At 42.2% G+C, this 24,032-nt stretch overlaps 1 protein-coding gene across 1 annotated transcript; it reads right to left on the reverse strand.

Moving 5' to 3' along the window:
- Positions 1-1,348: 1,348 nt before the first annotated feature.
- FRRS1 (ferric chelate reductase 1) lies at positions 1,349-20,349 on the reverse strand. The gene is made up of 15 exons (XM_056845095.1): positions 20,154-20,349; positions 17,785-17,921; positions 14,991-15,085; positions 13,794-13,932; positions 12,306-12,485; positions 11,791-11,892; positions 8,595-8,742; positions 7,458-7,574; positions 6,839-6,954; positions 6,525-6,611; positions 5,410-5,507; positions 4,657-4,715; positions 3,906-4,049; positions 2,295-2,356; positions 1,349-1,478 (listed from the first exon to the last, which is right to left on the reverse strand). The coding sequence occupies exons 1-15, from the start codon at positions 20,347-20,349 to the stop codon at positions 1,386-1,388; spliced, it is 1,773 nt and encodes a 590-aa protein (XP_056701073.1). The 3' UTR covers positions 1,349-1,385.
- Between the last annotated feature and the right edge of the window lie 3,683 nt (positions 20,350-24,032).

A 24,032-nucleotide genomic window follows, 5' to 3' on the forward strand; every position in this document is an offset into this window, starting at 1 on the left:
TAGTAGCAGACATTCAAATATACATCTATTCTTCCAGCCACCTATTTACATGGCCAGCTTCCATTAGGCAAGTACACCCCTTTGGCCAATCAAGTTTTCCAAGTCATTCTGTTCCTGTATTAATCAGAAACTCCATGCTGTATATAAATTTTTAATTCAGACAACTTACACTATTATAATATGACTTTAAAAAAATTTGAAGCACTGGAATCCAACATAGCCATAAAATCAGTTCTTGTACTTGGGCTATATAAAATGGGGTGAATGTTGAAAGCAAGTCAGGCTCACATAAATACAATACGAGTTCTTCTTCCCAAGAGAAGATGAAGAAATCCAGTCAGTCTAGGTGTGGTAGAGACTACAAGTCAATGCAGGAGCAATTTCCACTGTAGCACCAGTTATCTTTTGAGAAAACACTCAGGGTGAAGACTGAAATAGCATCACAATCATGGTAGACATTTCAGGAAACTGAATGTGTGTTCAGTTTCCATTACACTTAGAATTCCAAGTCCCTCATCATCCTTTGGTCCCTTTAGTCTGCAAATTATTAAGAAAGCTGAACAATATAATTATTTCTACACAAAACATTGGGTCTCCTCTATACATAATGAGAAAGAGAGACTGTTATAATTGTTATTGGGCACCTGCAAGGTTTCTATCTTTGTTATTCTCACACTTCTGTAAAGTTCACAGCCATTTGTTCCAAATGTAATGATTCCTGCAATCCCCAATGATCGAAGGAATCCTTATAGCAAGTGTCTTGAACTCCTGAACCCCTTGGAGTTGCAGTGAAAAGGAACTTCTCATGAACGCTTCTATTTTTTAAGTCTAGCTTCGTGACAGAATAGGTGCCCGGGGGGAGGGAGGGGAATGTATGGACCATAAATCAATTTCTAAAGTACAGACCAAAGTAAGAATGCACCCCATGTCCTTCAACACTATCATAGAGATAGCTGCAGATGAAGAGACACTTATGATCAGAATGTGGATTTTTGATGGGGGAAATGCAGGTTAAATTTATCAAGATTGAAATCTGCAAGACCAAGAGGTGGATTCCAGGCAGTTTAGTTCATTGTGTAAGTTGCTCGGAAACAAAGAACACACAACTGGTCACAAGTGAAGATCCTCCTTCTGGAACCCTCTGCTATCAGATGAGGCCACAGAGTGTGCAATGAAATTTCAGGCAGAACCTAATCAGGGTTGAAAAACCACACTTTTGTAGAGAAATTCTAGTTTTACCCTTAGACCACTGTGTGGGAAAGAGGGCTATATTCACATATATGATTGCTTAAATCCGGAACTGAAATGTGAAAGTTTTGTGTGCAAGTTCAGTGAGGCAGTCCTCCATTGGATAATTCTTTCACAAACTCTAGTCAGCTTTGCCGTCATACTTGTCCAATCCGTGCCAGGAAGGTGATGAGAAACGCTATGTTGCCACAAATGTAAATGATTAACACCGTCTTTTTAAATGTATGGCCCTAGAAAGAAGAGAAAAAGTTTGAGAGTACCTGTTTGTGAGGGGAAAAGTAGTCCAAGAAGATATAGAATACTCAGAAAAACAATGGCTAACAGTTGGTAGCGTACCACTTCAAGATTCAGGGGAGGAAGGATAGGACAGCATATTGTCGAAGGCTTTCACGGTCAGAGTTCATTGGTTCTTGTGGGTTATCCGGGCTGTGTAACCGTGGTCTTGGTATTTTCTTTCCTGACGTTTCGCCAGCAGCTGTGGCAGGCATCTTCAGAGGAGTCACGCTGAAGGACAGGGTCTCTCAGTGTCAAGTGTGTAGGAAGAGTAATATATAGTCAGAAAGGGGTTGGGTTTGAGCTGAATCATTGTCCTGCAAAAAGTATCAAAGGTAATGTGCTAATCATTGTCCTGTAAGTATCAAGCTAATGTGCTAATGAGGGTGTGGTATGTTAATATGGAACCATTGTATCCTGAAGTGATCTGTTAATGTTGCTGGCGAAACGTCAGGAAATAAAATACCAAGACCACGGTTACACAGCCCGGATAACCCACAAGAACCATAGGACAGCATGTTTAAATGCTGTGCCATATAAAAATAAATCTCCCTACTCATGAAAAGCTAGTACTTCAAGGGGAAGAGTACCAGGCTACCCACATGCCTGAGACATACACATTCTACATGTAGGGATGGACTGTTTTTAAGTGGAAGATGCATTCAAAGAGGCAGTTCCCCACCCCCACCCGCATGCACTGAAGTGGTGCTCTCCTTGGAAGTATATCCCACGTACTTTTTCTGAACATAATTTTATTCACACATTAAATTTACCTCTGCCTCTGCTGAGGTAACAGACTGCAAAATTTGTATCCTATCGTCTTCTAATACTTCAACTGCAACAGAATAAAATGCCATTAGTGCTGTACTCACAAGGACATACACCATCACTGCTGAATACCAGTTCAGCTTTTTTTAAAAGAAAAAAAGAACCAATGGTCACAATCCAATGTTAAGGGGCCCTTAAACACATAAGTTTAAGCACACCTATATATGCACAGCATTGTGGCCAATCAGTTTTGTCCACCAATTCACAGCAACCTTGAAGGGCCTTTGTCACTCCTCAATTTTTGCACACTGTTCAAATTCAGCACCTTGTATAGACAAACCTGTCCTACCTCCATTTTGTGACTTTACATGTCACAAGACCTCATGCCGAAAGCTATTTTACCATAACTCTCCCTGTTACAAAATGTCTTGAGCCTCTAGGGAAGAGGAGATTTCATTGAGACCGGCCAGCAGGAAGTTAAACTTCCAAGGGGAATGATTAGTTATTTTGTCCTCCAGAGCTACTTTCCATGATGAGGAAGATCTTTGTATACTTTTCACAGTTGTACCTTCAAAATACACACAACAAGCAGCATGGAGAGGCTCAGACCCGATTGCATGTGTTTCCCGGCCAGACAGAAGATGGGAAATGCATTTTAAATCCAATGTTTGTCACCTGTATTGTCTATTCTGGCTTTCAGCCCAACATTTACTATTCAGCAGGCCTATAACTGACTGCATGGTCAATTATATGGGTTGCAGTTCAGAGCCAGCCATCCCCCAGCACTACCAATGACAAGGGACATTTTGCACCGGCTCTCCTAGCTGGTCACATTGATGCTCCTTGTCAGCACTGGACATTTACACAGGATCAGTAGAAAGAGGAGAATGCCATGTTTGTAGGGGCTGGCTTCCAAGCTCTTGCAAGGACTTGAAAGCCATACCCTTTCCCAAGATTCAACAGCACCATTTTTGTGATTACACAGATTCCTGAGGTATAGACAAAGGTTTGGAGACACACTGGAAACAAGAAATGCTTGAGATATGTATGGGGTTATGTTATATATGAGGACTCCAAGCTCAAAAATTCTGACAAAGATTTAGTCAAAGAATACCCATTATTTCTATGGGAACAAATGTGTTGATGAGCATTTGATGTGGACGGGGACATATCACCATCTGTTTCAGATGCTCATTATTCACTCATAAGTGAAAACACATGCTTTCACTTAACAAGCCACTTTTATAACAAGCCACTTTTATACATGCATCCACCAGTGACTTCTACCATAATTGGATATTGCATTGTTGTTGCATTATAGCAATCACAATTGTCTTGACCACACAGGAAAATCCAGTTACACATGGCTGCAATAGCACAACAGTTCCCCATGTGTGGATGCAGTCTTAGTCACACAATATGTTTCTCCATTCAAAAAGTGTGCTTGGGACACTAAGACAGGTGGAAAGCTGCTAGGAAGATTCAGGTGTGAATTGCTCTTAATAGTGGAAGCCAATATAAAGCTGTGCATGCTTATTAGAAGCCACAAAGAGCTCAAAAGACCTGCCACTTGTAACTGCATTGTTCTTGATGCAAATGTAAGTTCTATTCATTACCTTTGCGAATAAGACAATAGCTATGTATCTCCAGAAGAACATCAAGGCCGACATGCCAAGCCACAAATCCAATCATGGTATAGATGTCCCAGGGATTTTGAAGATTAAGAGCTTGCAAATCTATCCCCAGGAACATTGTTACCACTGTTTAAGAACAAAGCCACAGTTTTAAGACCATTAAAGGTGAAAATGCATACACTTATATAATCCTCTCTTCAGATAAACTAACACAGGTCAACAGTTTATGTACTAGTTGGGTGCTTGCACCATGACATTCAGCTGTTTGATACAGCATCATGATATTTAATTTCTGCTACTGAAGGAAACAGTAGTGGGAGCCCCAGCTCCAAAATATACAGGGGACTCATGTTCAATTCTATGGAAGGGAGATGCTCCACACTTAACCCAGCAGTGCTCACACTTAACAACCCTAATGCACACAGCCACTGACTCATAGACACAATGTGCAGCAATTCTGTGGGAAGATCATAGATGACAACCACAAAAAGACATCCCTAAGGCCCACAAATTAAAAAACTACACTCTTAATATGTGTAATTTCAAGGGGGAAAAATCTGTCGTGAAGCATGCTAACTACATGCTGGTTAAGCATAGCTGTTTTCCAACTATTGTGCGCAAGATTCAAAATATGGCCTTCTGTGTTGTTTTACAAAACCAATTAATACTTACGGTTCCTAATCATCTACTGCAAACACAGCCACTTTGGATATGGCTAGAATGGATTACTCACCAGCTAATATTCTAGCAGTTGTACCAGTGCTCCAGTGTAGCCAGTTAAAAATTTGCCTTCTGTTTCCACAAGAAGAGGGGGAAATGTGTCAGTGCATAATTTTAGACTGTGACATGATTTTTTTTAAAGGGGTGGGAAGAACCATCATAGGCCAATGTTATTAGGGGTGCTGACATGGGGTTGCCAACTCTGGATTGGGAAATTCCTGGAGATTTCAGGGTAGAGCCTGGGAAGGTCAGGATATAATGTCATATAGTCCACCCTCCAAAGCAGCTATTTTCTGCAAGGGAACAGATCTCTGTAGTTAGATCAATTGTAAATTTTGACAATCTCCAGGTCCCACCTGAAGGTTACCTGTACTTTTTTTAAAAAAAATGTGAGGGTTCCACTTTGGTGGGAATGAGGGCAGGATTTAAAACAAGGCAACACCCTTACTTGTATTCATATTGTTTGCATCACATTCTGGCTGGTCCCCTTTTCAATGACATACTTAGTCACACATATGTGTATGAGGATATCCCAGGCCTCTCCAATGTTTAAAATAGCAAGGAAGGCAGTAAAAAGGGAGATAAGTGGATAATCCACAGAAATCCATTGGCTAATAGATAAGCAGAATCCCTGAGTAGGGGAAGAGCGTGCCCTTCCCCTCTCACACGATTGCTGTTCTTTAATGATCTAAAGAAGCCAGTTAACATCTTCACAGGCTTGTTAAGAAACACATTTAGAGTACTGTATTATAAAAAATCTGAATACCTTGGTGCTTGGGGAGGTGGTCTGAATGCGGCCATAAGGGGCTGGATGAGTGTCAAAGCCATCACTGTACAACCAAGATAGGGATGGAAGCCAGCTTGCTGCGCAAAAGACCATTTTCATTTTCAAAATCCTTCAACAATACAGCCATTTTTCTTTCACAAATATCACAGCTAGCCATACTAGGAGCTATTTTGATGTGTTCTGACTCCCAGGTGCTTACTAGGAATGCTCAAAGACGGTTCCCAAATGCCAGCTTTAGGTTAGCTGGCTACTCCAACAGTCTTCAGATTAATTAAGTAAGAAGAAGTTAGGCAACATCGAGGGCAGATTACCAAATGCATACAGAGTTTCCTGAATGCACTGCCTTAGCCAGGGAAAACTCCTTTCCACCCCACCCACTTTTTTCTTATTGGTCAAGCTGGTAGAACACAGATCTGCCTTCCTCAGTGACATCTAAAAATTGGTAGGATCAACTGCTTGGAGAACCAGAAGAGATTTCCTTATCAGGCAAGTCATTCTCACTTCTCCTGAGCATAGTAAAAGCCTCTCTAGCCCAACTCTCCTTTTTAATGCTCAGCTGTGGTTGGCTGACACCAGCAGTGTATCCTGTGCTACCGAGTCCGATAGCTCCCAGCAACTTTGCTCTTACCTTTAGACCACAACCTTAAGGCTCACTTACTTGGAAGTTAGCCCCACTGAAGCCATTCCAACTTCCTTCAAAGTAAACTGAGCCTGCTAAGACCAGGCTGAAATTTACAATTGAGGAAGTTCCAGCTCACTGTATAGGCTTTCAAACATCACCTTCATACTGGCTGGAGGTGGGCATACCACATTCAGAGAACTTATACTGCAAGAGTGAGTGGCACCCCCCCCCCACATAGGCCAGGCATCCAGAGACTGTCAAGATGGAACAGAGGTCTCAACTTGGCAATTGTGCATTCAAAATCAGAATGCCATCTGTACAATCCTACAATGCATTGATGAAAGAGATACCCCATGCCAGTGCATAGGACAATTAATAAAACCATTCAGGTGCAGATATTACATGTCACTTGTTATATCCTACAATCCTGTTTCAGCCTAAACACAGATCAAACCTCACAAAAGTTACTTACCTGACTCCAACCTCCACGGTATACAAAAGGAAGAACAAAAGATACACTTGTAAGCAACACTGTTGTCGTCATCAGCATACGATGGACCTGTTAAAGATATTTTCAAAATGAATTTTACATGAAAGTCATTTTGCAGCTTCTGTTGAAATTCTAGTATGAGCAGCATATGGCAAAAAGAATTCATTAGAGAGGAAGAGTTTATGTTCCATTTTTAATTATGAGCAGCATTTTAAGCATGGGTGTAAAGTTGGGGGAGGGGCCTTCCACTAGAATCCAATGCTTGCTAAGACCATATTTTACTTTTTCTTCCCCACCTGAAACCAAATCTCTTCTCCAAAAAGCAATGAATGAGACCAAACTGGCTTGAAGAATCGGGCAACAATGACACCAATGTTAACTGTGGTCATCCATGCAACAAACATCAATGCACCTGAAAGGAGAGAAAATAAGATACATCCAAGTGCTTTAAGGGTACAGGTTTGGATTCACTGCAGTAAGAATAAAAGTCTTCCGTTGAAAGCCCATATTGAAAAAAGAAGTAGAGGATAGAACATTCAAGCTAGATAGGTCTTTCACTAATTTACACAATTGGAAGCCAAATCTACACATTCTGTTAAATGCATGCTTGTCTCCCCTTTTCAAATAAAAGAGAAGGCATGCAGAACAAGAGCAGGAAAATCCTGGAGCGTTTGAAAGAGGGAGGAGAATTGCTGGAAGCTTTCTTCAAACACTTGCTTGTTCTTCTAGTTGTTCAGGAATTAAAACCTTCCCCCTGAGGAAACTGAGAATGCCACAGATGTACAAAGCAAGAAAGCTTTTATCCGTGGCAATTTGGCTATTATAGAATATGGTATCACCAAACAGGCTGCAAATCACTGGACAACAGAAGCCAAATCCGATCTACCACATGCAAAACTAGAGCAGTTATCTTACCATGTGCCTTAATGAGGAATGAAGAGCGGGATCCCCCAATATCTTCCGGTGGGCCTGTAACATTGTATTTCCTGTTGGTGATCAGAGGCTGTCTGTTGTGTTTATGGATGGTACCATCTGTTAAAAAATACAGTGCTGATTATATAAGCATTGACAACTGAGGGGTAGGAAGAATCAGCTTGCATTACTTTACCTGAACTGTGTCTGTGGCACTGGAAATATCTATCTTTCCTATGTATGCCCACCAGCTTCTTTATGGCAATATTTAAGTCAAAGAAAAAGCAAGAACCCCTATTTCGAGACAGAAGTAGCATTGTTTTCTATACAATATGCATCTATGAAAACATATTTTGTTGATGCTAATAAAAAACCTTTAAAGAAGAAAGTATAAAACATTCCCTTATATTTCAGCTCAGGCAATGCTCGTGTCCCGCAATAAGGAACAAAGACATCAACAGAGATGGTCATAAATTCAACTTGTGCAGGAGAAATTTTAAAAGGCTGCCTAAGGAAACTGGCTTCTCACAAAAAAATTGTAGTTTCACGTGACATGAGTAAGAAATGGAATAGTGTTGGTATGATCTCTGTTCATATGCAGAAGGCCACAGAGAACATCTTTAGGTTTTATTCCTTGACTACTAGGAAGAGGGAGGAGGGGGAAAAACCATCACAGATTATTTTATCCACATGAATGTCCTGAGTTGCAATCCATAAATAATATGGATCTATAGGAAAGAAACAGAGTTTGCTTTTTCTCTACTCAAGTAATAAACAAGTTACTAGCAATTTACCTTCTGAGTTCCAGTCAACACTTGCTGATCCCAGGACAAGAGACACATTCCTTTAAAGAATATTACAAGGATTGTTTTGCTAACTAACAACCAAAGTCTACCTATCCCTGCATTCCTTTTCCAATTATTGCCAACCAGACTCTTCTGAAATGAAGCCCACAGCCACCTCCAGTGTGTAGCTTTTATGGGCATCTAGATCAGCATTTTACAGTTTCCACATTTACACTAAGAAAGTTCAAACGATTAAACTTTTAATAAAAAGGCAGTTATTAAGAACCCACAATGTACAGGGACACTTTATTAAGGATAAGTATTTGGCTAAACACTCGCTCAGTTCCAAACGTACCTTCACTAACTTCACCATCTGCCAGAAATATGTAGTAGTCTGCATCCAAATTAAACCTTCCTTGAAAAGCAGAAAGATGAATTTTTCTTCGGAAACAACACTGAATAAGACCATCAGCCAGCCTCCACGACCTTTCTTCAAGGGCATCCTGAGAAACAGTCAGTGAAAATTTAGCTTCCTATAACTTCAAATTTAAAGAACTTTAAATGGGAGCTATAGCTCAGTGGTGAAAAAATCACAAAATGTCGCAATGAAGATTGTACATTACAGAAACAATTGAAAGAAAGAAAGCCATGAAGAGAGAAGGAAGAACCATGGCGACATTCTAAGTATGTACATGCCAAATCCAGATCATGCATGGGAGGCAAATATGTATTTAAAAATAAGTAAGCTATACATATGCAGAAGAAGCCAGAGAAGCTTCCTGCTACCGCATACACAGCTATCATAAGCACACATCGGCCTCCCGTTATGGGTGTAGTAGTTATTGAAATACAGTTTAGTCAGGTATAAAATGTACTATGAATGGGACAAAAGAAGCACTAGAAGTATCAAGAGCTTTTGTAGCAACAGAACTGATTACAGTTATCTAGAGGTGTGCACCAATTTTTTTTGGGGGGGGGGTATTTTTTGGATTAAGGTTTAATAGACCAGAAAAGTTTCAGAAAATCCAAAAAAAGCCAAATCCCCATACTGATATGGTTTTTTTCCGGCTTTTTCAAATATCCAAAAATATCTGGGTCCATTAAACCTTCTGGGGGAACTTTGTGGGGCTCTAGGGGACAGTTTTTTAAGGTAGAGCCACCAAATTTGCAGCATAGCTTCTGATGCCTCTCCAGAATCGAAGAAAATTTGGAGGCCTATAAAATTGGCCCCCTGACTCAATCTTCACCAAATGTGAGGGTTCTTGTAAGGAGAGTCACCAGCAGCCATCCTGCAAATTTGGTGCCTCTACCTTAAAAAATAGCCCCTCCCCAGAGCCCAAAATTTTCCCCATTAACTAACATAGAATCCTTTTAACTGTAACAAGCAATTTTAGACAAGAGAATCAAGCTGAGACAAATTTTCCCACTATTCTCGCAACGGCAGAAAAAAACTGCAGTCTTTGGGGAGTCTTTGCCGGGCTCTCGGGAGCTGTTTTTTGAGGTAGAGGCATCAAATTTCCAGCGTAGCTGCACATGCCTCTCTTTACAAGAGCCCCCAAGTTTGGTTACGTTTGGATCAGGGGGTCCAATTTTATGGGCACCCAGCTTTCCTCAATTGGACCCCTCAAATTGGACCCCTGACCCAATCTACCAAACATGGTTGTTCTTGTAAGGAGAGGCACCTGCAGTTTGCTGAAAATGTGGTGCCTCTACCTTAAAAACAGCCCCCCCCCGAGCCCCAGAAAAATTCACCATAGGGTAACATGGAGCAGTTCCCTTTCAGAGTTAGGGAATAGCTCCTATGTTAGTTAATGGGGAAACTGCAGGGCTCAGGGAGGGCTATTTTTTTTAAGACAGAGGCACCACATTTGTAGTGTTGCTACTGGTGCCTCTCCTTACAAGAACCACCAAGATTGGTGAAGATTGGGTCAGGGGTTCAATTTTATGGGTCGCCTAAATATCCTCCATTGTTTCCTCCATAAGGCACCTCTTTGGGGGCCCATAAAATTGGGCCCCCTGACCCAGTCTTCAGGAAACATGGAAGTTCCTGTAAGGAGAGTCACCTGCAGCTACACAGAAATTTCGTGGCTCTACCTCAAAAAAACACCCCTACCAGTGTTACCTAAATTAGCTGGGGAGACTATATTTTGCAAGAGGCAGTGGTAACCGGAATCTTTTCCCTTTTTATACAGAGATCAAATCCCTGTGGAAAACGCTTAATAAAGAGATTTGTTTTAAGAATTGGTTTTTATTTTTAAAAAATAACATTTTAAGCACACACATACACAGCAAAACATTCACAAAATCCGGTACACTCAAGAACTAGGAAATAAAAGGTAGGAGGGGTGGACACAAGGATATGAGGTTCCCAGTGGAAAGTATATTTACCTAGGTCAGAGGTGTGGACCAAAATGGCAGCTGCAGGAAGGGAAAAGAAAGGAGCTCACAAACAAACAAGTGGGGGTGCGCACAGGGTTGAACACACACCTTGCCATTGTGAAAGGGGCAATATTTATATCCCAAAGAAGAATGGGAGGTATGGTTCAGTGTGTCTGGAAATGTCTGGTAATAGCCCGTTATTGCCAGTGGACCAAAGGTGTGATTGCTTCCTGATTGGATTAATACTTGGGTAACAAAGAAACGGAGTTTGGATGAATGGCTGGGTACTGGAGCCCTAGTACTCTTAAGTGTTACTTATAGAAAAGTAGATGAAGAGAGATGACTTGGGAGATCTTTCCCAGGAAGCAGCAAGGTGACTCAGATGGGTTTGGCTGTCCCTAATTTGCAACTATGAAAAGGTTAGCTGCACATCTGGCTCTGATAAGGGAGTTTTCGGGGCTTATCAACTGCAGGGAAAAATGACTTTAACAATTGTTCATGAATTCAGGATCCTTCCATTGTCCTTCGGAGTGCACCTGGCATTAGGCTGGGGGGAAGCAGTTAGACATACTTGGGCTTGCCCAGTCAGCTTCCAGAGCTATCCCCAAATGGGTGCCAGCAAACTTCCATTTTGTTTCTGGCGGCACAGCAGAACCCTGCTATAGTGCCTTCAGTCTGGTCCTGCTCACCTCACCGAGGTGTGCCAGGGAGCCTAGGGCTGGCAGGTGCCCCTTACATTAGAGCCCCCCACCAACAATGGACCTGAAAAGCCAAAAAATCTGGGGGGGAAATCAGCTTTTTTCCGGGTTTGCCTTGTTGGGTTAAAATGGTGCCTCTTTTTTCAGTTCAGCATATCCAAATGTACACCCCTACTGGTATCCACATGTGAACATATGAAGCTGCCTTCCACCAACCCCATCCAGTATTCTTTCCAAAGAGCTGACATTTGGGAACTTGTAACTGGAGAGGCCAAGGATTGGATCTAGAACATTTTGCATGTAAACCATGTGCCCTACTACTCAGCTGTGGCCCCTCCCCCTAAGGAAATCCTAGTTCTCATTACAGCAGTAAGGAAAGAGGTTAGCAAAACAGGATGGAACTCATCATGGTCTAGCAACCTCAAGCAGGTCTCTGGAGAGGCAGCATATACATTTTCTAAATAATTGTAATACCTGAGAGTCAAATACTGGATAACTGCGCCCAGTCAGAGAGGCTGTATTTATGCCAACATGATGGTCATCACTAATGCAGAGATACACATCATCACCACCACCCTGCAAATAATGTTATGAGATTGTTAAATTGCATTTGCAGGACATTTCACTTTTTGTTTACTGTGTAGGCCTTAAGGGCCAGCCTAACAAAGACAAAGGATGTTGTAGAAACTTATCCAGCCTTGGCATTTACCATTTAATAAAACACACACTGAAGTTCTTGTGTGGTAATTCCTGGGCCATCATGCATACGTTAAATTAGTATAAATCCACAATGTGGCTATAATCTTGGGTAGTAACAGAATGCGAGATTGCATGTTGTATGGGAGCACTCAAGAAGTATAACCCTAGATTTGTACCAGTACCTTCACCTGCACAGCATTTTGAGAGTAAGCTTATTCACTAGTCTCAGGGCTAGAAGGCTACAGAAGGGTAATAAAAGGTTTCACTACAGAGTAAAAGAGGTTACTAACCATCCATTGGTCATGAGACAATGCAAAGGCAATATACCCTTCACTTGGACCGCTCATTTCAACCAGCATCATACTATGGTCTTGCATGAAGGCCAGGAAGAAGCAATCTTTGACTTGAGGATCACAGTCTGAAGGGTTTCTCACACAGAACTTGGTATGGCCACAGTCCAAAGCACTGAACTAGGGAGGCAGGAAGCAATGTTAACAATATCACTGCAGAAGTCACTGTCTGAGAAATACTCCTTTTTCTGAGTGCCAGCTTGTGTAGTCAAGGGGTTTAATGGAAATACATTTCCCACATCTATAAACGGCTACCTAGCAATTACAGTTCATTTTGCTGGTGGTTATTAGGCTGCAAGCTTCAAATCCACAACCAGATTCTTGACATCATAACATTACAGGTCTATAATTTTGGATGCACTATACAATCCCAACCTTGCCTTAGTCAGACACTTAGTCTAATTGTTCAAAAAGGTACATTAACAAGAGTATAATTAAAGGCTCTCTGAACCATCCCAAACTAGTCTACAAAATTACACAAACCCAATAAAAGCTTTAAATGATTAAAGAGGAGGCCCTTGTGGATTCGAAGAATGGGTGGAAGACAAAATTAGATTTTCAGTTTTGCAGAAGGCCAAAACATACCAAGGCCAAACTAATAATAATTTGGGGGTGAACCAAGATCCCGCCTCCCTCCATATTTGAGGCAACAGCATCCACTTAGAAGTTAGAAACTGCAAGGGGATTGCTCTCTGGACAAAACTGAACAGGGCTCAAGAAAGCTTGAGATCTAGCCTGCAGTCACTAGTCAAAGGAATCCAAAAGATGGAAAAAGAAAATATATCCAAACAACTGATGCTATACTTTGATCTGAACACCAATCTGGAAGTCAGTTATGAGTTGCATCACCCAGATCCCAAATTGTAGCTGCCAATCTTGAAGTATCTTCATTACATGACTGCCGTCCCCTTACACATGGCTGAAAGCAGAAAACTATTTTTTAACCTGGACCAAGTTCTAGCCCTGGTAACATGTGATGAGCAAGTCAATGTACCTATTTTAATGGTTACTGTGCTGGACTATGGGGACACCTGGGTTCAAACCTCCATTATGACATAAAGCACAAGATGACCTTGGACCAGCAGTCTCTCCCAAATTAACATGCTTCACAGAGTTACAAGGATAAAAGGGAAAAGGGAAGAAACATGTGCACTGGCCTGAGCTCCTTAGTGAAAGAGTGCAATACTCCCAGCATACAAATTACTGGTTTTTAGCATGCCACCATATCCAGATGAGACATAAATATTTGAGATATTGTTCTAAAAACCAATCCCCTATGCATAGGGATATCCCTGCAGAGAGTGATCATTTTTCAGTACCACCTGGCATCACATGACTGAGCCCCAATTCTCTTCATATTGCAGTCTCACCATACGGTTACAAATTCCACACTGGAATCAAGACAACATAGCTGTCCCTTTCACTTACTGGTTTGGTTAAATGGGAAATTGGTGGAGATGTTGGAATAGACGCATAAGTAAATGTTGTTGTTGTCATCTTAGACTGGGAAATTACAGGACCAGGAATTTTTACCCAGAAAGTTCTAAGTTTTTCTACAACTGTGACACTGAAAACAAGAATAATGTGTATTTAGTATCTGAACCTAAATTGTAATCTAACCTTATTCATACAGCAATCTCTCTCCACAACCTTGTACAAAAGTTATTTATCTAAAACATATGCTGCCTTTCCACCCAGATAGGGGTGCCAAGACAGAGAATATAAAAACATTTCAATATGTTCGTTTCAATACCATTTTATATAAAGTATATACAAAACAATTCAATAAAACATATAAATTCACATAACACCAAAACCAGAGAGGAGGGCCAGCAACAGTTACTGGGAGTATGCCAAGCCAAAAAAAGGGGAGTATGTTACATATCAGATAGCCATTTCAGTTCATTACACATTGCAGGCATACATACCCTTCTTATAGGCTTGACAAGGTTAAATAATCATACTCTCTCACAGTGGAGAATACTACATTTGACCCAAGTGATACTATGTTTATTTGGAAGCAGTGTACTTACAAAGAATGGAGAGTTTTATTTGCAGTTCTGGGAGATAAAGAGCTGCACATGTTTTGATATTTCTCACCTCAGTGGTAGGAAAGCATGTTCAAGCATCCAGAATGTACTGCATTGAGACTTCTGGCTGAAACAATATCTGAACAAGCCCTTTGTATAAAAAGTAACATATCACACAACATGAAGTTTGTTGTGTTCACTGTTCATCCAGTTTGCCAAGTCAACAGCATTAAGCATCCTAATTGGTCTCTTCACACAACGGACTCCCCACAAAACATCTGCAGAAATAATCTTGAGGGGAGTTAGTTTCAAGGACTGAAACAAGTATCAAGAAAATCGAAAGAACAGAGGAATACGGACGTAATAGAAGCCAAGCACAAGTTTTAAGTACAACAGTAAAATCCATTCCTTTATTTGAAGAGAAGAGTGATCAGATCTTAGAACTGAAAAAAAACAGATTCAGAACAGAAAGGATCTGAAGTTTTGGGGGAGGTAGAATCAATTCTTTTCTAATATTTAGAAAATGAAGGTCTCAGCAACAACAAAAACATCCAAGAGAATCCAACAAATCATTCAGATGGTTGAATATACTTACAGAAACTGTACTGTTTCCGGTGCATCTCTAGGAGCAATCCAGTAGGCATCTATATGGGTTTTCTTAGATTTACTTGTATGACTGACAGCTGAATTCTGCAACACAGAAGTATCAGTTCAGTATTCTACGCCAGAATTGAACCTGCCCTTCAGTTTGTGCCCAGAAAAGTCCACAAAAAGCCACAGATTAGTCAGTTTATTTGCTTATTGACATCACCACTCGTAGAAACTCCTTCCATGATGTTAGGTAAAGGTAAAGGTCCCCTGCGCAAGCACCGGGTCATTCCTGACCCATGGGGTGATGTCACATCCTGACATTTCTAAGGCAGACTTTGTTTGCGGGGTAGTTTGCCAGTGCCTTCCCCAGTCATCTTCCCTTTACCCCCAGCAAGCTGGGTACTCATTTTACTGACCTCGGAAGGATGGAAGGCTGAGTCAACCTTGAGCCGGCTACCTGAAACTGACTTCCGTCGGGATCGAACTCAGGTCGTGAGCAGAGCTTTTGACTGCAGTACTGCAGCTTAACACTCTGCGCCACGGGGCTCCTTCCATGATGTTACCCTAACACTAATTACTTCCAGTGCTGTGCTGATACAAACAAGGACTCTCCCAAGTTCATCAAGCAAGCATCATAGATGAGCAAAATCTGCCCCTGGTTTTCCCAGAACCTCATACGCTGGACCATCACTGGAGGGCTGTTGATATCACCCAGGTGTGCCTCAAGTAAGCATGTTTCAGCTGGCAGGTTTATGGTTCTTTTGCATACCACTTTGTAAAAAACAATAGCACATTGTGCTTTCATGGCCCTCTAGAAAAACAGGGCATAGGAGAAGACTTTAAAAGAAACACTCCCTGAATATTGTGGTGCTAAAGCAAAAAGGGCTCTGCATGCCTTAAAAAAAAAAAATTGGTAGGAATGAAGCACAGAACTACCAGAGCACATCTGGCAAGGCCATCAGACCAGAAGGAGCTGGTTTCAAAAACCCACCTGGGCCATGACACTTACTGGGTGACCTTGGGGCAGTCACCTTCCCCACCTAAACAGAAAAAAATAACACATCAACTGCATGCACACCACTAAGCTTCTCTGAAGAGCATGTGGTAGAGCAGACACCAGTATATCAGGAAGGGCACATTTGTCCAAACATGATTGCTATATGCAGCCCAGGAAGATTACTTTTCCCTTGTTGTATCTTTATGCTTTTTGGCACACTGAAGTCTTTTAAAAGAGGTGACCCTTAGTCAGTAGGAGGCCAATGATCGGAGGCGGGGGCTTGGTCATCTAGAGGGCCCATGGAACTGGGCAGCTTGTTTCCATATGGTCTTGGTTGGCATCCACTGGTGTAAAGTACCTTTGTCTAGAGACCCATGTGAGATCTTAGCATCCTTGGTCTGAAGTCAATGTCAGTTACATTCAGTATTGACTTCAATGTTAACCACAATGAGACCCTATGGGTCTTTTAGCATTCACAAGGAGGATGGTGGAAACAGCCCAAGCTGTGTGCCCCGAACTGAACACAATACTCTGGTTAGACCTCACCTAGAGTATTGTGTTCAGTTTTGGGCACCACAGTTTAAGAAGGATGTAGACAAGTTGGAACGGTTCCAGAGGAGGGTAACGAAGATGGTGAGGGGTCTGGAGACCGAGTCCGATGAGGAAAGGTTGAAGGAGATGGGTATGTTTAGCCTGAAGAGGAGAAGAATGAGAGGGGACATGATAACCATCTTCAAGTACTTGAAGGGCTGTCATATAGAGGGTGGTGCCAAGTTGTTTTCTTTTTGCCCCAGAAAGTCGGACCAGAACCAATGGGTTGAAATTAAATCAAAAGACTTTCCATCTAGACATTAGGAAGAATTTTCTAACAGTTACAGTGGTTCCTCAGTGGAACAGGCTTCCTTAGGAGGTGGTAAGCTCTCCTTCCCTGGAGTTTTTAAGCAGAGGCTAGATGGCAACCTGTCAGCAATGCTGATTCTATGACCTTAAGCTGATCATGAGAGGAAGGGCATCTTGGCCACCTTCTGGACATGGAGTAGGGGGTCACTGGGAGTTTGTGGGGGAAGTAGTTGTGAAATTCCTGCATTGTGGGGGGGGGGGTTGGAGTAGATGACCCTGGTGGTCCCTTCCAACTCTATGATTCCCCTCTCTCATTCCCATGCCTGGAACACTGAAACTACATTTTGGTTGGACTGCCTAGCAGAGTGACCTCAATTACAAGTGAATTTATTTCATAATTCATACTCAGCTTCTTCCAAGGCTTTAAGAAAAAATGGCTTTAAAACAAGCCTTGGAGAGAACTAAAGAATACCTATCCCAACTCTGCTGCAGCTTACAACACACCATGAGCAAGAAAAAGGGGTACGACAGGAGAGTGACCACGGAGAAGATGGCTCTAGCAAGCCAGCCACCCTCCATTTATCTGTGGGGTGAAAGGAAGGATTCAACTCCATCTGAAGTTAATGAACAGCCATTTGTCCATTTAAGCTCCATATGGTTGCACAGCAGATAGAGCTGTAATGCTTTAACAACTCCTATAAATGATAAATTTAGACACTGGTACTGTCACATCAGTGTTGATTTCTAGTTTACCCCCAACCCAAATTTTATTTACATTAATCCAAACAGGAAACTTAGATTTTTACATAATCATATGAACTATTCCTTCCATCCCCCAAATCAAGACATGCACACAGAAATAGGTGGAGAAATGCCAGCTAGTTGGTCTTCTTCTGCTACAACATTATTGAACGGGCAAACACAGCTCCTATTGTCATATGAAAAATGCAGGATTTCTTACCCTCACGTGTCCACAGGTGAGGAGCTGAGATATCCTTCTGTCAGCTAGCACAAAAGAGCCAATGGCAGGACCCTTTAAGTTCTTGGCACTACGGGCTTGTAGAAAGAAACCTTCAAATGCAGGCCCTGACAAGCTCACTAGAGACGGGGGGGTGGAGGGGGAGAGAGATCAGTATATATCTTCAATCACATTGGCAATAAACAGCAAAAGATATGAACATCTTTTAATTTACATATAGGCCTCTATAAATTGGGAAGCCACAGGGGGCCATTTTAAATAGATCACAGATGTGGAAGACAGCTCAGGAAATTCACAGTGTTGTAATGCCACAATGTTCCATTGCATTCTATTGGCATAGCTGTGCCAGTCTGCTGCGGCTAAATCAAAGAATCTTACGGCACCTCAAAGGCTAGCAAATTTATTATGAGATAAGCTTTCATAATCTAGAGCCGACTCTTTCAGAGGCAGGAAGTGTTACAACCAGTTGGGATATCCAAAGCTACAGAAAGAGGTGGGAACAGAAATTATTTCAAAGAGATTAGAAGCTTAGTTTCCCAGGCATGCAACATTTCATAATCTAGAGCCAACGCTTTCAGAGGCAGGAAGTGTTGCAACCAGTTGGGATATCCAAAGCTACAGAAACAGGTGGGAACAGAAATTATTGCAAAGAGATTAGAAGCTTAGTTTCCCAGGCATGCAACATAACAGAGCAAAGTAGGAAGCAGGATCTGGTAAAAAGGGAAAGTGGCCCATTCAGAGTAGTCCACACACTAGGGTTGCCAGGTACCACCTGGCAACCAGAGAGGGGTGGTGGGGAGACTTAACAGCAGCAAACTGAGGCCTAGGCATCTTTCACTGATAATGTGTTGACATCACTTTTGGCGCACACCGGAAGTGGCGTCATCACATTGCTGGTGACATGGGGATGCTCTGGTATTTGGGCAAAAACTATATGGTAGAAACCGTTTTTACCATAGAGTTTTTGCCCAAATACCAGAGCATCCACATGTCATTGGCAACATGACGACATCACTTCCAGTGAGTGCCGGAAGTGACATCAACACATCACCAGTGACAGAGGCCTAGGCCTCAGTTTGCTGCTGGTAAGTGCCCCTGCCAGCTGGCTGAATGGTGCCGGGGGGATCCCCTGCCCCAGCGGGGGTCTGGGAACCCTTCCACACCCCATCTCAACTGCTGATGAGTTAGCAAAGTAGGATGAACCTGAATAGCAATCAGAAGCCTGTAAGGGGGAACATTTACTTTTTTGTAGAGAGTGTTTCAAAGTGCATATAAACACTCTCAGGCTTTGAACAAACTTTAAACTTTATGGTAATAAGTTATTTACAGAGCTCTCTCAGTCTTGGCCTTCTCTCATTCTGCTCAGGCCCTAACTGAGAAGAAACAGAAAGAGGGTGTTACACTTGCCTGTTCCTGGCTCCTCCCAGGAGCTACAAAATAATCAATGTTTTCCATATTGCTACAGAGAGATAGTTTCTCAAGTCCCTACTGAGTCTAAGTCTGATAAGGGTGGGGTGGATCATACCCCATCCTACCACTCCACTGAGCAGTGTTTGAAGGCTTCCTCCAGCCTGAGGAACTATCCTTCAACTTAAGCAGCTCTCCTTAGGGGCCTCTGCCATTGGCTCTTCTGTGCTAGCTGACACAAAAGACTACAAGGCATCACAAACACCATTTTATTGGAAGGCTCCTTGGACAATGGCCAAATTTGTATATTAAATGCAACTCAGCAGTTTCTCACTGGAGTTTCCCTTCGAAACTACAAGCTTTAAGAATATTTATTGAATGTCCAGGAAGCTTGAAATGCTCCCTCCCTGGTCTATAACACATCAGATTCTGTTCCTTTCCTCTAGTAATCAGCCTCCCGTCTTAGAGCCAGATCTTGCTTCCATTCCTTTGAAACTCAAACCTGGGGGATATCATTTAACATTGGGGCAGAGGCTTTCACAAAGTGGCAATCAATTGTGACTTGCAAATCTGACTGCCCATAAGACTACCACGTTTTTTTCTGGCCATGCTCCAATGCCATCAACAGCAGACTATCACACAGAAGTTTAGCAGACTAAACTTTCCCTAGTAAAACAGTGGTGATAACTGTAATTGCTCACTTCTATGATCACTCTTACATTGAAAGGTAGCCAACATCTCAGTTTAGAAAACTTTTCTTGAAAGAGATACAGTATCATTTCATGATGACCTATACAAGAGCCACCAATCCACAGACTAAGGATTGGGACTTAATGATCTACAGTTACTCCAAACCAAGTCATCAGCCAACAATTAGCAAGGGACAGAAGTGAAGAGGAAGCAACATGCTTTATCAGTGGCTGCAAAAATGAGACAGATAGTACCTTTCACATGATCACCCGGTTTAAATTGTGTCACATTCACTTCAATGATGTGCTTTGGAAACGGCTGCGAAGAACTGCCATGGAGGGGTATCATACTGTTACAGGCATCTTGTACTTTTCCATTGGGGTAACCAGCTGATGGACCAGAAAGGTAGGCAAGCAGCCAAACAATAAGACCTATTCTACAAGGATCCATCTATTAAAACAAAAGGTGAACATGAATAGTTAAAGCACTTTCCATACACAGTTGTCCGATGATAGCAAACGTGGCACTTCTCTCTAAACATTGTAAAAAAATGTTTTACTGAAGTCATGGGGCATTCTTCTGCAATTCGTAAAAGCCTGGAAGAGAGAAATGAATAAGTTATTCAAACAAGGGGCGTAGACTTCCTAATTTCCCGGGGGTGGGGACTGGGGCTGGGCCAGAGGCATTGCTATGACATCATAGGGAGGAGCCAGTGACATCACAGGGAGAGGCCTCCATTGCCACTATCTATGGAGGCAGGGCTACAGGGGATTTAGGGAGGGGCTCCCCAGAAATTTAGGGGGGCTTCAACAAATGATCTTCAGCCAGCTGAAATACAACTTTAACATTTTAATTAACAATTCAAACTGTTTATTTACATTTTTAAAATTACAGTAAAATCAAATATTCTCTTTATCCCCTATTACCCCTTTTGCTGCTCCCACAAGCACCCTCTCCTGCCATATCCCACCTATCCTTCCCAATTTCCCTTCACCTCCCCACCCCAATAGTTGGCATGTGTTGGTACGATTAGTGCAGATGCAAGAAGAAGCTCTGCTTGATGGAACTGTAGATTACTTTTTTGAAGAGCTGTGTTTAATGTGTACAAATGACCAAACAAAAGCAGCAGTAACTGTAGCATGTAGCAAATCTCAACAAGCTTTTCGCATATCTATCTGCTTTTGCCCCAGGATCTCCTAACTCCTCAGAAGATTCCATGCTGGCCATAATTAGACAAGGAATAGAGAATAAAACTGCTGCTATCATACTGCCCTTGTACAAATCTATGGTGAGACTGCACTTGGAATAGTGTAAAGTTGTGGTCCCCACACCTAAAAAAGGCTATTGCAGAGCCTGAGAAGGTGCAGAAAAGAGCAACCAAAATGATCAGGGGACTAGAGCAACTGCCCTATGAGGAGTGGTTAAAACACTTAGGGTTGTTTAGCATGCAAAGAAGGGGTTCTGGGCAGGCTTCGACCTCAGCTTCTGCGGCACCGGCCTACACGGCTGCAGAGGATCTTCCTGACATTCACCTGGCCCAAAAGGTACGGGAGCCCATATTAGATGGGTACTGTGTCTATGTTTTTACCGTTCTTAAGATTGACTCAGATGATGGAAAGAGTGGACCTTCCCCTGGTAAGAAAAGGGGCAATGCCAATCCTGCAGACTGCACTGATTTTAACTGGATGTTGGGTTATACTGTATTCATGGGGGTAGTTCAAGCAGCATACCCCGAGAGGGTGTGGCACCTCACTAACCATTTGAGCAATGTGCTGAGTGCCAGGAAGCTGGAGGGTGATATGGCAGCTATGGACTATGATGAAGCATTTAGGAAACGGGCTTCACATAGTGAACACACGAGGTGAGATCTTATAAATGATAAGCTCTGGCTTTTATGGTTCAGCTCCCAGATCAAAGGCAGAGTAGAAACCAGCAGGCCAGTCAGGGGTGCCTTTAGAGGTGACGCAAATAGGAAAGTGTGCTGGGAGTACAACCAAGGCAGGTGTCAGTACGAGCACAACTGCGATAGTTGTTTGGGCCCCCACCCTAGGCCATCCTGTCCCCGCACCACCCAGCAGCCCTTTTGAGGCAGCCGCCCCCTTCCAGGTAATGGCAGGAAGGAGGGTGGATCGGGCACTGCTCCAGTCACTAACGCCCAGTTCCAGTAAATAATCCCTTTCATACTGCTGCTGACCTTTCATTATGTTTGGATCCGTTTCTCAGAACAACCTTTATTAGGATTCCCAACCCTAGGTTGGGAAACTCCTAGAGATTTAGGGGTAGACCCAGGGGAGGGTGGGGTTTGGGGAACAGAGGGACTTCGGCAGGGTGTAATGCACTACAGCAAGTGTGGTGTAGTGGTTAAGAGCAGAGGACTCTAATCTGGTGAACCGGGTTGCTTTCCCCACTCCTACACATGAAGCTACAGATCCAAATATCGAGCTTAGTTCCACATTTACTTTTTTGTTAAAGAGTCCATATGGACATATACTTCCTTGTTCTGAGTAACTCGCCTTAGGAGTCATTACTACAAGAGCAGTGCATGACATACTGATCTATCATAAAATATTAAAGTGGAAAAACTGACTGACTTGGAAAACTGTGGGAAACTCCCATGCTAGAGAACAAGCTATTTAAACACAGATCATTAACAAATGGTCTGGAGAGAGATATCAAATCAAATTGATTAATACGGTCAAATGACCAATCACATGCCAACACATCAAAATGTCCAGACTCAATAGTTTTGCACTGCAGAATCACAGACAAATAAAGGTGTAAGATCAATAAAAACAACCCGATTAAAATTATCACCTTAAAATTTAACAATTGTAAAATATTTTAACAATCATTCTCTAACAATGTTCTGAGTATTTTAATAGTAACAGCGCAGAACTTGGCAGTTTGGAGCATAAGCCAAAGATCTTCTCCTAATAGGAGCTTCTTTACCAAAAGCTTAACTGACTCTTCAGGAAATTTACCAAGCAAGGGGGAAATAAGCTTTGATCTAACTTTGTGATAGAGTGGGCAACATATCAGTGCATGTTCAATGGTTTCAATGTCCCCTGTTCCACACGGACATAACCTCTCTGATCTAGGAATCTTCTTATATTTCCCTTCTAAAACAGCCGATGGTAGGGCCTGGCATCTGGCAAGGGTAAAGGCCTTCCTATAATTAATAGGCTCAAGATTATAAAAATAAGCTGCAGGTGAGACCAAGTATCTAGACTTATCAGGTACTAGGGAAAATGGTGATTTTCCAAGGTCTGTCTGGTGTTCAATGTCTTCCACCCTTTGCTTCAAGAAACTTGATGCTTGATCTACATCCATGGCTAACAGGGTAAGTGGAGAAAGGCCCAGGCAGGCCATTTTATTAAGGACCATCTTTAGCCATGTTGCTGGAACTTATCCTGTAGAAGCAGAGGTAGCAGTCCTTGAGGGATAAGATTTAATTTGAGCCCCAAAATAATGGAAGCAATACATACCCTTGTCTCCACCCTCACCAGTCCTGCCTCCAGTCCAGCAGTAGCATTTGATATGCAACAATGTAAATGGAGGGCTGCTCTCCAAGATTTGGATTGAACCCGGAAGGTGGCCCAAGTATAGTCCCATATGTCAGTTATGCCAGTGTTTTCGCTTGGTAAAGTCAAATAGCGGCTGGAAAGTAATGCCCTCCCTTAGTTCTTGAAAATGGAGAAAGATATCAAGAAGTACTGCAGAATCAGCAAATTGGAAGTAGAAGGGCAAGCTTGATCTTACTATGGTAAAACTCAAGGTAAATTATAAGCAATGTGCAGAACCATAGCAATTCTGCAAACACTGTACTGTGTGAAATGGGAAAATCCACTGGCAAACAATCATTACAGTGCATTGAAAGTGCATTACCGGTATTCAGCATGTGTGAAAGCACCCTTTATAGTCATCATCATTTCAACTATAAAACTGTCCAGATAGTTGCATGAATTTGCCTTAACACATTCCTTTTACCAGCTGTTGCCAGCTACAGTAACATAACGTCACACAGACAGTATTAGCTGGCATGTTCTTTGGTCCTTGAAAAAAAAGAACCTTGAAAATAAAAAAGTTGAAGTGTCACATCCCTCAGTTACATACACATATCTACCTAACATCGC

This window comes from Euleptes europaea, chromosome 2, assembly GCF_029931775.1.
Source record: "Euleptes europaea isolate rEulEur1 chromosome 2, rEulEur1.hap1, whole genome shotgun sequence".
Taxonomy (NCBI): Eukaryota; Metazoa; Chordata; class Lepidosauria; order Squamata; family Sphaerodactylidae; genus Euleptes; species Euleptes europaea.

What these genes read in the sequence shown, in the direction of transcription:
- FRRS1 (XM_056845095.1), bottom strand. Translation starts at nt 20,349, where the DNA reads ATGGATCCTTGTAGAATAGGTCTTATTGTTTGGCTGCTTGCCTACCTT. An exon ending in TGTCTCATGACCAATGGATG is followed by an intron (nt 11,893 to 12,305) that starts GTTAGTAACCTC and finishes CATTATTTGCAG; the next exon opens with GGTGGTGGTGATGATGTGTA. An exon ending in AGATGGTGAAGTTAGTGAAG is followed by an intron (nt 7,575 to 8,594) that starts GTACGTTTGGAA and finishes ATTTTTTAACAG; the next exon opens with ATGGTACCATCCATAAACAC.